The 18374-nt window shown below is 22.6% G+C and overlaps 1 protein-coding gene across 3 annotated transcripts in view; it reads right to left on the reverse strand.

The window, feature by feature from the left end:
* The window catches only part of LOC136977513 (nephrin-like), a 143941-nt gene that overhangs the window by 38642 nt on the left and 86925 nt on the right, over positions 1 to 18374 (reverse strand). For all 3 annotated transcript variants that reach the window (XM_067273001.1, XM_067273000.1, XM_067272999.1), the window contains exon 2: positions 10381 to 10515. In XM_067273001.1, coding sequence (XP_067129102.1) covers positions 10381 to 10515 — 135 coding nt within the window. The remainder of the gene's footprint in view (positions 1 to 10380; positions 10516 to 18374) is intronic.

Consider the following 18374-nt stretch of genomic DNA (forward strand, 5'->3'; position numbering starts at 1 on the left):
TCGACGATTATTAATCGCATTATTCACAAAGTTGTGCAATTAAAATTTCTACCAACATTATTCACTAACACAGCTAATATTTATCGTACATTATTGATATTTTTTTGTATAATATTTTTATATATATTCACGTTTATTTAAATTTAAATTCTTAATTAAGATCTATCCTAAGCTTCGTTTCTTTGAGATTACAGTAATTAGGGTTTATTAAATAAACATTAATTAATATAAAATATAAGGATTTTAAAATAAAACTCTTCTAGTTGACTTATATGTTTCTATGGTCGTTATTTTAAGCAAAATACCTTTTATACATAATCAAATTTTAATTACTACATCTTGTAAATTTCCAGAAATTTTAATGAGTCAATCAGCTACTTGTAATTATTGTTATTTAATGGGAAGTTATGTTAAGGAAACATCATACTTTATTTAAAATTACTTAAAATTAATATTGCTAAATATCTACTGAAACTATTTTTAATTGTCTTTATGGGAAAATTTTTAAAATATTATTAAGTAATCATTAATTCCGAAGTTAAATGTGATTAAGTTTATGAAGGAAATAATAACGTTTTATATGTAAAATAAAATTATAAGTCTTCCATTTATCTTAAAATGATGTTAATGAAATGGATAAAAAGTCTAAAATATGATTAATGTATAAGTAAAATTTATTAAATTACTAATGTAATTTAAACAGATAATTTTATATAATTAAAAAAAATTAAAGTTTTAATTAGTTATGAAAATTAACTGATAATTTCATTGTATCAAACAATAATTAATTATAAAAAATTAATAAATATATTTAAAAATTATTTTTAAATATAAAAAATAATAAAACAAGAGCAATATTGCATTAATAGTTTTATATCATTGTATTTAATATTATTATACTTTTTAAAAGAAATTCATTCAAGAATTATTTAAACATGTTTTCATAAGTAAATCAATAATGAATTAAGAAAATTTACTTACTTTAGTAAACTTTTTATGTCTTAATTATAATAGAATTATATACAAAATTAATTAAATTTTATTTTAAAAATATTTGCATAATTAGTTCCAACTTATTATGCAATAATAATTTTGCTTAAGATATAATTTAGTAAAGAAAAATATCCCCAAACAGTAATTTTTCTGGTTTTCTAAGTGTTTTTAACATCGCTCCCCTCTACAAATCAATCGATTTAGCTGAGGGTCGGAAATTTATTTTTATTATATTTAGAATATAATAATAATAACAGATATACCTTTAAAATGTATTAAGGTAAACATCCAATTTTGAATTTTTAAGTTTAATTAATGTTTATTCTTATTTTGTATCGATATAGAAAGGGATGGGCAAATGAAAACTAGTTTTGAAAGAAGTCAACAGGAAGAAAAGGTTGGAAGCTTTTTCTCCAGAGAATAATTAAATCCTTCCATAAAATATAAAAATTATTTCGAATATCAAACGTTCTTCTATAAAATATTTACAAATATCAATAATAATGTAACATAATGCATAATTAAATGCTGCAGTATACATTCGATTCTAATAAAATTTTATAGCATCTTTTCCTGTTCTTAAATCTAATATTCAACTGATCGAAATTTTTCTTTAAAAAAGGGGAGGGGGAGATGCTACTTCTATCGTTAAAAATTTTACTGAAATATAATATTAAAAAACTACTTTCTAGTTATCAAATTTTATGAACCTTTTAATAACATTAAAAATTTAAATATTAAGAAAAAGAAAATGTATTTGAGAAGAATTTTTTTTCTGAAAGACTATTGGAAAAAAGTATAAATAAATTTTTAAAAAACTTAATATGTATGAGGATTACATTTTTATAAATTTTACAAATTGAGAAATATCCGTAATTATAATTCTTATCTGTGTAAAGTAGGTAGGATTTCCCTGTAATAAATTATATTGATTATAAGAGAACATGCAACAGAGGCTATTTCAATGAATGGTAATAACGAAGTGCTAATAGGTTGTACTTATGTCACGCACGACAACCTATGCAAATGCATAAATTGCGTTTTCGAATATCGTAGGAAGGAGTTATATTTAATTAATAACAACTAAACGAGCTAAATTTGTTTCTAATTTTTAAAATGTATGACCACGATAATGATACGCAATTTATACATTTTGTAACAAAAATATACATAAAAATGTTTGCATGATTTCTGTATGTGTATTATCATTTAATGGTTATTTGACTTTCATTTTCCTAGATTTAAATCGAGTTTTTTTAATGTAGATAAAGGGTACATATGATACTAACAATTTTGAATTTACAAATTATGACGAGATCGTTTTGTTTACAGTTCATAAACCATCCAAGGTCCTGACCAAATAAAAAATAAAATAAAATTATGAACCGTCGAGTAGGCGCCATTGAAGAACGTATAATGAAATAAGAACCATCTTCTATGTGTGTGGTAAATCCTCTTTGTCGTTTTATACAACATTCCCTGCTTTTGATAGGATTAAACTCTTATTAACCAAGCTTGCATTTATTTAAAATGCGAGTTGGATTTAAAGATTATCTAAGCGAAAGTTTAAGTAGAAAAATGAAAATTCTTTAAGTATTTTATAGTTAATGTTCCTAACTTAACTTCAAACAAAAAGATTGTAGCAATAAAAATGAATTTTAACTAACTCAAGAATTATCTATAATTTTCTGTAATTGTTAAAATAATAATAATAATAAAACACTATATCTCGATATAAAAATTCTCTTTAAAAATTTTAGAATTTATTTGGCATTCTATATATAATAGCATATTTTTGAGACATTTATTACAATATTTATGATGACATATAATATTGAATTACATCGTTTATACTAAGATATATTCGTTGTTGCTATTGAATACTAGAAGTCCTAAAGAAATGGTGCGAACATGACATAAATTCTAACATAAAATATTTAATAAATAATGTTTTCTAAAGAAACATTCCATAAATGCACATAGAATAGACTTAGTTTTTAACGAAAATCTTTCACAATTCTTTAAATTCTTTCTATATTTTTATCTAGAATAAAATACGTATAAAAAAAACATTGTGTGACGTATGAAACAAACAAAAATTAATTAAATGGGTATTTTAAAAGAAATTTTTTCTTATTGTTTTGTCATTTTTATTCGAATTATTATTAAGTGATATTATTTTTAAGAAACATTTTACTTTTTTATGAATAAAATTTACAACTTGTATCTTTACTTTTTCTTCTTTACTTAAAATCAAACACCATTACTAGTCAATTTTTTAAGTAAAGTGTTTTGTTTCAAACTTGACTTTTATGATATTTATTTTTCGTTAATGATTTTACACCAAGCAAGACATTCAGTTTATTTTTAACTTTGACGATGATACAAGTTTACACTAAGAAATTTCCAACAAAAAGTTCTTTCCATTAAAATATATATATATATATTTCCTATAATATCAGCTTTCTGAGTTTATAAATAATTTTAAAAAATCATTAATTTTAATCATTCTATAAAAATAATATCGAACTTGTTAGAGTCACTGATGTATAATATAAAAATTCACTTTAATTAATAATTATTTGTTATATTTATAAAAAAAATACAAATAATTATTAATTAGACTGACTTTATTTACCTTTTATAAAAAGTATCAAAATATATTTTTAGAAATAATTATATTTAATTTTATTTTAAATATTTTTTAATCATCTTCGGGGATTAAATTACTTAAAACATGCACCTAAAAGTAATTACTTTAAAATGTTTTCCACGTTAATTGTTAAATAAAAAAATTAGCAATAAATTCGCTTTGTAATTTTTATGAATAATTATTTAGTAATTATCTAATTTTATATTTTATATTTTTCCATAATTCACTGGAGGTTTTTAAATTCATGAAAAATAAATTTATTTTTAAGTAAAATATGAAAACAAATCAAACTTTGATGAATGATTATATTCAATTTCTTTAATAGTAAGATATACATTTTAATATAAAAATTTTTATTTTTATTTTTAATATTTCTCTTTATAAACTGTTAAAATATGCTACTTGGCCCATTTTATTATTGATTTTTTTCCAGAGTTTCCTTTTTCAGGTTTCCTATCCTATCACATAAGGAGATATTCTGATTTATGTCATCCTATCTTACTGGTTTCTATCGAAGCTGCCACACTCTTTACTGCTTATTTCCATTTTGAAAATGATATAAATAACTCATATTTACTCCAATCTAAGCTGATGACATTAGATCCTATCACTTTTCATCATTAGCTTTCACTCATTGGATGAAATTCCTCTGTATCTTAACTGCAAAAAAAGGGGGGGGGAATCTTAGCATCTTTAAAACTTGTAGCATTAACCAAATCGATTATAAACGATCGTAAGAAATAATCATAAAAAGAAACATTAAAAGACAATTTATTATTTAAAAGAAGTTTTATTTTTTTTTCATTGTTCTATTAATAATTAAATTTGTTATTTCGAATCAAAACAAAAGTTTGATAGGTCGAATAAGAAAATGAGTATAAAAATTACCTGTAAATAAAAAAGAAATTGTTTTCTTCTGGTTTCTATCTACCGAAAATTATGGATGGTGTCCAAAAAGCGTTATCCATCTTATTAATGACTTTTCTTTCACTGACTTTCTCCACATCACCTCTCACTATCGTCACTTCTTTCGTGTCATCCAATTCTATCATTACTACCAAACTCTTTGTTTTTTAACAGTTTAATGCATTTCGTTGCAATAATATATATCTATCTATTTACTATACATTCAAAAATTTTCAGACATAATCGTGTAAACTTTTTCATTAATCATACATCTTATATTTTTCATTGCACAACTTAAAATTTCAAGATAAAAATTCTCGCATTGCATCAAATTGTAAATCATTTAAAGAAAGACTTTTTTTTAAATAAAAATATTTTTAAGTTTGATTATTTAATTAAAATTTCAAAAAAACATTTAATGAATTTATTGTAGATATTTAAATTTGTTAAATTTATACGAGAATTATGCAACAAATGAATTTTTAAAATGCTTCTTTCGCTTTCAAACCGATTCAAGTCCTTAATTTCCTCTTGCTTTTTTTTCTTGTTTAAACCCCCCCAAAAAAATCAATTTTCAAAGCAAATGCACTGGAGTAGAATAAAAAAAACGTGTTTGTTTTTAGAATATGTACTTAATTCTCTCTTTCAAAACTGACGTTTTTGACGTCAAATATAATCATGTCATTTCTTTTCTATCAGTTCCAAACAAACGGAGCTGATTTTGCAATAATTTAAAGAGAAACCTGTCAACAAAGAATTTGTTTTCGCTATTTCAAATTATGGAAATTTCAGTAAAACAAAAAATAATAACAAAAAAAAAAAAAATAAAACAAAATTTTTATTTCCTATTTCGGAAAATAACAGTAAGTATGGAAATAAATACATAACATTGTTATTTCAAGTTGTGTCGTAAAGAGTATTATAATGATGCAGTAACGATCTGTTTTATTATGGCATATAAATTAATGGTCGGTTATAAATAGTTATTGAGTTAATTTTAAAATAAATCAGCGAATTTCCTTCATAAAATAATCCATAAAACTTACCTGCAAAACAATTAAATGATATCATTTATTTGTGAAAGAAAGTAGTTTTCAGCTGATGATTAATAAACATTCTAACAGCTTATGCATTTTTAACCGCATATAAGTTTCTGTTTAAGATCAGAAAATGGAATATTTTGTTTTTGATGATGAAAATTATTATTATTTTCTGTTTTCAGAATAGGAAAATATTTATTTTTAATAAATATATTCAATAAAATTTAATGTTGAATATAAAACTTAGCAAAATTTGATAAACTTTACAGTATAAATTTACTGAATTATTGTTGTAAAAATAAAATTAACATTACTAAATCACTATTATTTAGAACTTAATAGAATTCAGATAAATAACTCCATCCTATTGCCTAAAGTTTTCTTAAAATTTCATCCAGAAATATAAATAATTACGTTTAATTTATTTTTATTAATAAAGTTTTATATCTTAGCTAAAAGATTAATCACTTATTTTAATTATTTTAATATTAACAACTCCAATAATACGATTTTAATTAAGGACTGATAATACTCAATATTTAAGAATAAAAATAAAAATCCATAAATTTTATCATTATTTATTCCAAGAGTTTATAAAAGCAAATTTTCTAACGCAGATTATAATTAAAATAATTAAATAGATTAAATTTTATTCATTTATTTTCCATAAGAATTTATACTTTTTGATATCGACTTAAAGGGGTAGATAGAAGCGAATATTCTTTTTGAAATTTGATATTCAACACTATCTGATTTAGAAAACGAAATAAGTTTTCAGCTGGAAATAAGTTTTTCCAAGGGAAATTTCATAAAGAAATTATTTATGTATTAAAAAACATTCTATTATAATTTTTAACGAAAAAGAACTATTTTTCATTTCTTATTATAATTTTAGAATTTTTCATTTTAATATTAATCCTAGAATTTTCGGAAAAAAATATTAAGATTCCCTTTAAAATAATGAAATAAAAAACCCAAGCTTCAACGAATTGTCTAAAGCAGAATTTTTTAAAAATGCATTACGATTAATGTATTGATTCAATTTTTGTTATTTTTTTTTAAATTTTATTTAAGTTTACTGTTACTCTGATTTTCTCGAAAAAAATTCATAATGAATGCGGTAGAAAAAATCATAATTTTAATGCATTTTTATGAATAAAAATCTTTTGAGTATTCACGACATCGTATTCAATTTCCATTTCGGAATATTATTTTTATTTCCGTTTAATTATTTATTTATTATTATTATTAAATTAAAAATATTTTAGCATATTTTCTTAAGTTTTTCGATTGCAATTAATTAACTTATATAATTATTTTATGGTGTTTCTATGATTTCTATGATACATTAGCATATTTGCACTTAAATATATTCATGGCTGCTTATTAATTAATTTATTATGTTTATAAATGTCATATTAATAAATTTTCTACATATTTACATCAAATTAATCTTTATAAATATTAATAAATTTGTTATAAATTTGAAAACACTACACAAGAATGCAGTTTACAGAATTTAGTTTTTTGCTAAAAGTTGTAGGAATGCTTTTATCTTTTTAAATTTACAATAATTAACGCACAATATAATATATATTTAATATTTTATTGTATAAAAAGTTAAATAATTTAAGTTTTAATCATTAAAATAGGAGAAAATAATTTTAACAATATTCGACGAGGTACACTGTAATAAATTTTCGTGCTATATTATTTATTTTACAAGAAATATATGCATATATCTCCAAAATTAATTTACGTTTATTAATATTAATGAACTTACATTATACTTTAATGGCAAGTTTAAAGGCCAAATTTCTCTTTTCCCTCTTTACATTTAACCTAATTGAATTTGCAGATATGAAATTTCATTAATCAGTTTATAATTAGAAAGTGGTGAAATTGAAGATGTTGTTTCTTTCATTTCCTAATTAATCGAAATTACAAGATATATTATATTTATCGTAAATATTATTAAGATTTTCATATTTTATAAATTTCATTTATATAATTATATATATATACCTATCTAACTTAAATTTTTATCGAAGATAAATATTGAAAAAAATTCGAGAGTATTTATGATTTTATCCATTAAATTTCGAGTTGAAATCGAAGTAAAAATCAAAATTTTTGAAGATTTTATATACTTTATATATTAATTAATAGATATAATTTATTTATTTAATTCGTTTTGTTTTTATTAATAAATTTAGTCAAGTTCTGAAAGATAGTCTGCAAGATTCAGGTCGAGCATCAGACTCACAAGAATCTCAAAAATTTAATTCTCTTTATGTAAAAAAATGTGATATGAAGATGCTGCAAATAAAATTTTCTGTTAAATAATAATAATAAAAAAATCAGTTTTATTTATTTATTTCACATATTTGTGTGGCTTCGAGGGTGATGGAGGTGTTGTATTTGTGGTTGACTCATGCCCTATCTCACCTATTTCGGGTTCACCATTAACATAATTTTACCTGTATATATCTGTTAAATTTAGGCAAATTTATTAATATTCTTTATTCCTGTTCTTATTAGAAAGTATACAAAATTTACACAATATTTACGAGATACACGCGGCTTGATGTGTCGTGATACCATCTTGCTTAACATTATGCGTAATATTACAATTTTTGACATTGATATTTATTAAAGTGATCTTAAATTACAACGTTTCAATATCATTTGTGGTTCATCGATGCAATGGATAAACTTTTGTCCAGTAGAATGTCAAAGCAACAACACAATTTTAGTAAAAGAGATCGATTGAAAAGCTTTAACACCAGTTATCGACAAGCTGTGAATAGAAACAAAAGGATATCACAAAAGTATTTTTCTTTTTCTTCTTTTTTCCTTATTTAACACGATTAATCGACTGAAAGTATGTTTGCGCGATAATGTTTATTGTCAATAGTTTATCTGCATATTCAAAACATTAAAAAAAAGAGAGAGAGAGTTCAGAATTCAGGAGGAATAGCCAGAAACATTTAAAATTCCCTATTGACGCCACCGAGACTACAATCGATGTACGATCGTTATAGAAGTACAACATAAATTTGAATATTTTCTTTAAAATGAGAGTAACAATTGAACTGTTTCGAGAAGGTTAAGACATTTTTACATAAGATTTTCGTAAATTATAATCTTTGATGTATTAAAAATATTTTTTACGAAAAAAGCAAAATGATTAATTATTTTTTATCTTCATTGTTATGCAGAAAAATAAAGAGCAGCTTCAACCGTTTGAAAACGTGGATCGTATCTAAAGAGCTAAAGAGGAAAATAAATCAATTAGTGTATTCTACTCATTAAGAAAAATAATAGATTTAGAAATAATAATACAATTAAATTGAGAAACTAATTGTGAAAAGGGAGGGAAAAAAGTACTTTTTAAACTAACGTATTCGCTCACTGAACAAGAACTAAAAGCGTACCAGATCGTATTGTTAAATTTTTCATTATTCATTTTATTTTTCCTAATTAAAGATATTTATGTTCTGTAATTAAATTGATATTTTTGTTTCAGTGTAAAACATTTTAATATTTTGATTATTAAGCTTTAAAAATATTCTCTGCTCAAAATAATCTTGTTTGGAAAATTGCTTAATTTTCGTTAAATTTTAAGATATTCGAAAGAAATTTAGATAATATCCTATCAAACAAAATTACAAGAAAAATAAATTAGAATTAATTCAATCAATCAATTATTTAATTAATCATTTTGACTGCACAAGGACAAGGTAATGGATATGTGGTAAGAGAGAATATCCTTCCAAATAAGAAATATTCCGTTTAAAATGTTAAACAATGTTCTATAATAAGTAAAAATATATAAAATCCGCGAAAAAGTTACGCATATATAAATGTTTTTATTTGTAATACGCGTATATAGCGATCTAAAGTTTAATTTCTATTATTTACTATTCCTATTATACTTGTAACTTATTTAGTTATTTAAAAGTTCGATAAACTGTAATTTTATTTAAAATTATATTTAACTATTTCAAGAGTTTAATTAAACAATTGGTAACGTCAAAACATTTAAAAATTTACTTTCGACTCTTAAGATATCAAGCTAGATACCGCAGGCCACACCAACTCAATTCTTAACCACTACACTAAACGGAACCATTGAAGCCAAATATTTGTTTAAGTGGAAATTTAACAAATAGACTTGATACTTTTTTTCGAATTTTACTAGAAACAACAAAATTATTTTTGATTTATTATTTAAATCTATATAATACGATTTTCAACTCGCTTTCTATTCGAATTTTTTTTCAGAATTACTCATCCGTATAACATTTTGGCTCCAAATAAAAAAGAAAGTAACAACATTTTTTTACGATTTTTAAGTATATTCATCCCATATTTATATCTCAAATATCTATAATTTTATAGTCACTAACCGTAACCGTGTAAAATTTGAAATTTTTTATGTAAAATTCGGAAGTTAAATACATGTAACGATATAGTTATATAGATGCAGATTCCACATTGAAGACTGTTCTATTCTTATATTTTATGACGAAATGAATAAAGTTTTTTATATATTCTCTTCCTCCGAGTGTAGAAAACGATACTATTTTAGTAAGTTTAAGATATAAATATTACATATACAAAAATTTTATCAGTTTTAATGATCTTCTTACTATATATTAAATTGTATTATTTGTATCTCCCAAAGAGGGAATTCCTTAAATATGATTTAATTTTATTATTTTATTACATACAATTATTACATTTATAGCTTTTAAAATAATATTTATAACTGTTAAATTGTACCTAAAAGAAATCCATCTTTCGTCCATTGAACATCACCACCTAAATTTCCTATATGGCATTGTAGTTCAGCTGTTTGCCCCTCAATAACGTCTTTATCACTTGGTTTTACACGAAAATATTGCTGCTGTGCTTTTCCTAAAATAAAACAAAATATATATATATAATTAAATAAAATTTTTTTAATAATTTAATTTAATATTTAAAATATAAATATATGATTTATTTTCTTTTATTTTAATTATCAATTAAATATTAAAACATTTTAAAATGTATTTTATTAATATATTTATATAAAGGAAAAATATATTATTTAGTAGCATTTTTTAATATTTTAATTAACATTTTAAAAATTTAAAAAAAAAATTATTTCATAAAAAATGAATTTTTTGTTTCCTTTTACTCACATTGTTTGCAACTATGTGACTAAAATAAACATTGTTATAAGCGCTTTAAATAAGTAATAAATAAATTATATTTATATATTTATAGAAAAGATGATTTTATTATTTTTTGCACAATACAAAACGAATATGCCTGCAAATCTGAAAGTTTTAAGTCATAACTTACAGATCAATACACACAAAATTTTCCATATATCAAGTTTTATTATATACTTTCATATTGCTTGTTTTTTTATCTCCTTAAAATCTTTCGTCTGTTTATAATTCTTTAAAAGTTAAGATGTTTTTACTTTCTATTCAATTTAAAATTCAAAAGTTATATTTTATATAAATATTAAAATAAAATCGAAATAGATTTAGGTAAGTTCTAGTTTAAATAATATAAAAATAAAATTGTCTCGTTACGTTTTTGTGAAATAATTATTATTTAATATTATATTTAACATAATTATAAGTATATAAATGTAATTTACATATGAATTTTATTTAAAATTAATTAAAGTTATTCTTAATTGTAAATATATATATATGTATATATTTTATAATATTTATCTTAATTTTAAATTTCCTTTAGAGCTCTAAAATATATTTATTAATATTAAAAGTATAATATACTTGTATGATTTATTCAAACTTTAAATAGTGTTATCTCTCTATATTCAGTCGTATGCTTAATTACTATACACACACACACATAATCGACTGTATAAATTTATATAGATAAATATCATCTAAGTATATATTCTATATATTTAAATTATTATACGTTGTATATCCTATAGAAAATTAATTATATAAACCTTAATGACGTAGATATACTATCTTTATAATGAGAGACATATAAGTGATTATTTGGTGTGTGTAGAGATCCTTAGAGGCAGTTTTCTATAAAATTACATCATTTAGAATAGAAACCTTAATTTACCATTAGATTATTTTAAAGAATAAAATATGTATATATTCTTAACTTTAAATATTATCATGGAATAATCGATACGTTGAAAAAAAAATGTGCAAGTAAATTGATAACATAAATATACAATGTAACGTTCAATGTTTATGGTAATTGATTTTCAGAAAAATCAAGCGACATTACTTTGACAATAAAAATTCGATGTGTAAATCTTAATAGAATTTGTGATGACATTTCTGTAAACGGTAATAACAAAAGAACAAGTCAAAAGATGCTGCGGAGTAGAATCCTGGCTTGGACAATAGTGTTAAAGAGTAATTCTTTGTCGAAGAGTATTTCATATATAGTCATCATGTTTCCACGGAAACAAACTTATCTCGCCTCTACTAGACATGATTTCTACGAAATACTTGGTGATTCTGATGGTTCAGCGAACTGCATCAACGTTAAAATGGGGGGAATGTGAAACTGTGACAAACTACTCAACAGAAAAATATGTACTAAACCATATCATTTCGTTGTTAAAACAATATACTATATATAACCATTTTATTACATTTATATCATATATTTAATGTATATACATATTTATTTATTTAATTTAATCGTGTTAAATTTTAACTTAATCTTACTACACTTCAATAACTTAAAGAGTTAGAAATAATTTAATAAAAATATAATTTAAAAATACAAAAGTACTTGGATAAAGAATCTAATTAATCATTTTTGTTAAAAAAAAGAACACTTTAATTACTACAATATTGCATTATTTATTTTTTTTAAAGATATTTTTTAAATGTTTAATGTTATAAATATATTCTATAATTGATTAGATGGAATATTTGAGAAAAATGTGTGCATTAAAAATAAATTCGGGATTCTTATTAATTAAGATGTTTTAATTAAACTAATTATATATACACTTAATTATTTAAAAAATCAACTTATAAGTCTTACGTGTTCTATATGTATTATTAATTAACAGATTTTAAGTTTAAAAACTGAAAAATATTATAATTAATTAGATTTTTGAATAAAGTCACTAATTTAAATTACTAGTAAAATCATTTCTAAAAAATTATTTTTAAATTTATTCATTATTTTTTAAAATAAAAATCTTTAAAAATTAAATTAATAATTAAACAGAATTAAAAATAAAGCATAAATTAATTTTTTAATTAAAATTTAATGAAATAAATTTATAAACTTAGCTTACATTTAACTCATTGGAATATACTTCGTTAATATAAACTCAATATTTAAAAAAATTTATTAATTTTATATTTATTAAAAGGTAATAACATATAAATTCAACATTGAAAATGTATCAAATATATAATATGATTTACTTAATATTAGTAATTTATAATTTATTATTTCCATTCAATCATTAATTATCGTAGATATAGAAACTTTCATTGATCATTCGATGAAACTTTCTATATCTATGATTACTTATAGTTTTGCAAATTATCAGCATAGAAGGACTATAAATTTTCAACACGATCATCATGCTAACTCCCTTTTACTAATAATAAATGAGCTGACAAATTTAATTTTTGTTTTAATCAATCAATCAATCAATCAATCAATCAATCAAAATTATAAGTTTATCCCCTTTAATTCCGATGCTTTCATCACAAAGGCCTTCTGTCTGTATGTAAATATAAGTGGTTCAATTCTCTGCAGACCCTCTTTACACTAGCTTTACACGTTATCCGTCTTTTTTTCCGTAGGGCCTTCCACTTTATACAACCATCCATCATGTCAGATACCAATGTTTTAAGTTTTCCCTCATAATTCATTCCGCAGAATATCCAAACTCTTGTAATTTACACTTGATAATGTTTTGGATAAGTTTATTTTCGGATAAATCCTGTTACGTAATTCTTCATTTAGGACATCTTTTGCACCCTTTCCGAAAACCTTTTTGTAGACCTCTCGAAAGACTAATATGTTTTCTTTGAGTCTCTTGTCATTACCTGTCTCACATCCACAAATCATATTGAGGAAAATAAATGTTTTCGAAATATTTAGTTTGTCTGCAAACTAAGTACTATGTTTCGACAAGCCTTATTCAATGTCCACACTTTCCTTCTGGTTTCTGCTCTTCTCAGCTTTATATACTTTCTGCAGTCTACATCATAAATTATTTTACTCCAAAGATAAATTCTTCAATATTTTCAAGCTCAAACATTTTTTGCTCGTCTTTTTTATTTCTTTATTTCCGAGAGACATTATTTTTGCTTTTAAAATCTTCACAATCAGTCCATATTTCCTTCTGTTTTTTTAGTTTAATGGATGCATCATTCTTTCGAGTTCCGCTTTGTTTTCTTCAACAAGAACTTTTGTCGTTAGCGTATCTGAAATTATTAAGTCTCATCCAACAAACTGAAATTCTCCTGTAATATTCCTTGACCTTATCAATTGCTACTGTATCTCTAGATGCACACATCTCTAAATAAGATCGGTTCTAGATAAAATCTCATCTCTAGATAAGATTGAGTCATTTTATCTCGTTCCTCTTTCCATGCTAATTCTTGTACGAATGAAGTTAATTACGTAGTATAATTACCCTGATAATGTTAATCTGTTATTACATTTCTAATTCCAAATTTGAAAATATTACTGAAATTCCAAAAATATAAGATTATAAAATTTAATTATATATATATGCAAGATTAGGCTAATATAAATTATAAAAGCGAGATGTAATGAAAACATATAATCTGATTAAGAAAATAGGATTATGCTTTTAAAATAACTAAGAAGTCGAATATAAAATAAGTAAATGTAGATCGAAAAGCTTTGATAATTTTTCTATTTTCGTATAAATATGAAGTAAGATATATATTTTTTTAGATTTAATCTCATCTTTAGATCTAGAAGATTATCTAAAATATACAAAAAAGTTTCGTAAGGTAATGTAGTAATTTCTGCATATTTTTTGCAAACACCTATTTATGTGTATAGTTACTTTGCTATAATCAGTACATTCGAAATTAAAGAGAATTTTGTTATTATATTATAAAATTTTTTCGTAAAAAGTCCTTTTATTGAAGACATTCAAATATAATAAAAGTTAACATTATATCTTAGATAGACCTACCGATTTCTCAATAGAAGAAAATATATTTCATTTTATCACGTTTGAAGGAAAAAATTCATCATCTTTTTGCAATGGAATTCATTTCTTTCAACTTATCTTTTCCTTACCGAATAACTTTTTAGAAAAAGTTTTCTCTTTAAAGTTTCTTCAAATTCAAATGAAATTATTTATAACCTTATTCAGAAGAACTTAGCATAATTTCCTATAATTTCATTCAAATGTGAAACTGTTTAACAGATATAAATAAGTGAAAGAATACTAAATGGCTTCAATTATAAACGATTATTAATTTTCTCCTCCTCCTAAAAGATATTCAGTGACAATTTAATTCCTCTTGTTAGAATTAAATACTCAATAACTGAATGCTTTATATTTGTTTCATTAAATTAATTGCTGATTTTCAAATGAAATTTGTTAAGGTGATATCTCTTATCCAACAAATGCTACATTCTTATCTAATTCAAGCATGATATTTCTATTCGGTACATTAACAGTTCATATGGTCAAACGGATATGATTACTTTAAAAAGGTATTATTCAGCTGTAAAAGATACCTTCCAACGGAATTGTTCTATAGATGGATGAAGACATTCATCTAATCTTCCTGTTCGCATCCTTTTGTTTTAATGGAAATTTGCCATCAGACTTTCTGAGAATGAGCTTTATAAGTGTTCCAAATTTCATTACCACTTTAAGATCCATTAGCATATTTAATTATTTTTATTTTAAATTTAACTTAAGAAAAAAACATATTTTAAATTGATACGTACAGTACAAATGGAATCGTTTAATTCCAGGTTATCTCGACATTATGAAGTTAAACATGTTTATTTAATTCTCAAAATATCATTATATTTATCAAAATGTTTACTTTATATTCAATTACTTTTCCTATACGACTAAATTAAGATATATTCAGAGCTACATTCAAAAACGAAAAGCTTTTAAATATTGGCTTAGAATGGCTTTTAATATTTTTATACTTATCCAAACGTAAAATAGAAATGTATTTGACAACATTAATTTTTAGTAATTCAGAATTTATTTTTTAAATTCCGTAAACTTTTAAAGCAAATTTGCAAATAATTGGTGTCTATTTTTTAAAATGAACTATAAAATATACAAATAAGCTTGTTTGAATTAAATTCATGGAATGCAGATAAAATATGAATATAATTTTTTTAAAAATCCTGGACATGTTATTAAAAAAACTATTTTAATTTTAAGACCAATTATTTGTAAATTTAAGTATTTTAAGTATTTAATATAGTGGATACCCAAATAAATCTTTTATCGGATTAAATTGCGATTATTAAAATATGAAAATATGAAAAAAAATCAATTAAAACATTTGATAAAGTGAACCTTTCCTTCAATTCATTTTCCTTAGTATAACAAAGGATAAGTTATAAGCATGTGTAAAAATTTAGTGGTCAAAATCACTTAACCATTGTAAATACTAAATTTCTTTCTTATTCAAATATTTAAATATGTTATTATATTATTTAGCAAACTTTAATCAAATTTTTTAAATATATAGATGCATTCTAAACTCAGTTTACGCTTTACCTTCACGTGTGTACCTGGGACACACAAATCAAAAACAGTTAACTGCCTTTTGGATCATCCTGTACAAGCATACAAATGTATTAAATGTACAGTACAATAACGACTACCTCTAAAATGTGGCCATTTTTCAGGAACTTTTTAAACAAAAATTTATATAAAATAACCTCCAAACAAAGGCTATTTGATGTTTCTGCCAGTGGTCGTAGTTCGGAGGTTTATTTAGCCTAAATAAACATTTATTATTTTTATTATTATTATTAAAAATAAAAATAAAAATGAGCTTCGTTTATTCCATCAATGTTAAACAGTAATAAAATAATATTTATCATTTAAAAAAGAATGAAGCTAAAGTCGAAAACTTTTAAGAAAATAAATGTTAATATATATATATATATATATATATATATATATATATATATATATAAGAAAGTTACGATAAAAACGGATAATAATTCTACTCTAAGTAGCTATTTGCTTGAAGCCATCTTATATAAAAGTATGAGATAGTTTCAATTTAAAAATGATTATTTGAATCCTTAATTAAGGCAAAATTTTCATATGTATTTGGTTTCACTTTATTCTATTTGAATCATTGTATTTTATTTCTATTTTTGTTAACAAATATCTCGAATTATTACAATTTATTTTCTTTATATCTATAATAAAAAATTTAAATTATTCTTATACATATACCTGTATATAGACCCCTCCACATTTTCTACTTGAAATAAAGTAACTACGAAACTGAACGTTTCGTTAAACCGAAGTAAAGAAATGAGTTTAGACACTGAAACATATAATGTTTGTTTAAAGTCTACTAATTCATACAATACTTTAAATAATGACCTAAACATATTTTTGTTTATTTCATGAATATTCTAATTATTTAAATATCTATCACAATTTCTAATAAAAACTCCAACATTTTTATAGAAAAGTTTTCTTCTGCATAATCGATTTCACTACTAACATGTTATAAATAATGATTTATGCAAATAAAAGAAATATTTAATGATTTTAATTATAATATTAAAACTATTTGTAATTAATTTAGAAATTTAAATATTAGAAGAAAAGTCTTGAATAATTTTTTTTTTTTTTTTTTGTATATTTTGTAACTAATGTTAAAGTGTTTACATAAAGTTCCTTATACAGTCCAACCTCTAAATAAAAGCCACTGATGGGAACATAAAGCTGGCCGTTGTTTGGAGGTGGCCGTCGTTTACAGGTCATTTTGTATGCATGTTTATTAAAACAAAAGAGTTCCTGAAAAAAATGGTCGCTGTTTGGCTGTATAAGGAATACAAGACTCTATTTTAATATTATATATAGAATATTATTTAATAAATTAATAGAATATTCAGCAAATAAAATGGTATAACTTAGCGACTTGAAATAATAAAAATTCTAAACTATAATTATAAATTTCAATATTATACCCGTAGGAAGAAAATTAAAAAGCTAATATTTAGTTGTACTTTTAGCTGATAATTTTATATTAAATGGGAAAGGATAAGAAAAATAATAATAATTTATATTTTATTCATCATTTTGGCAATGTTTTCAGAATACTTTAACAGCATTTTAAAATATATATATATTAATCTATACGTTGGAAAATTCAATTTCCTCTAGATATTGACTTACTATTACCACTCCTATTTATCATAAACCTTATTGTTATAAATAATATAAATATATATAAGCTGATAAAGATTAAAATTGTCGAAATGGAGCAAATTCGGACATTAAAAATCCATCAAAAATGAAGATGCGTATGAAAATCTTTCTCAGAACTTCAAAAATGATTAGGAAGTATTTGCTATATAAAATTTATATTTCATTTCTAATTTTATAAATCTCATTTCCAATCTATTATGCATTAAAGTTATTTCTCAGTTCTTTCTAACTTATTCATCCCATTTCCTTTCCATGAGAAATGAAACTCATAAATTTTCCATAGTCGTAATGTTTGAACTTGGATTTTCTCTTACTTTAGTTT

This window comes from Centruroides vittatus, unplaced genomic scaffold, assembly GCF_030686945.1.
Source record: "Centruroides vittatus isolate TY-2023 unplaced genomic scaffold, ASM3068694v2 contig_460, whole genome shotgun sequence".
Lineage (NCBI taxonomy): Eukaryota > Metazoa > Arthropoda > Arachnida > Scorpiones > Buthidae > Centruroides > Centruroides vittatus.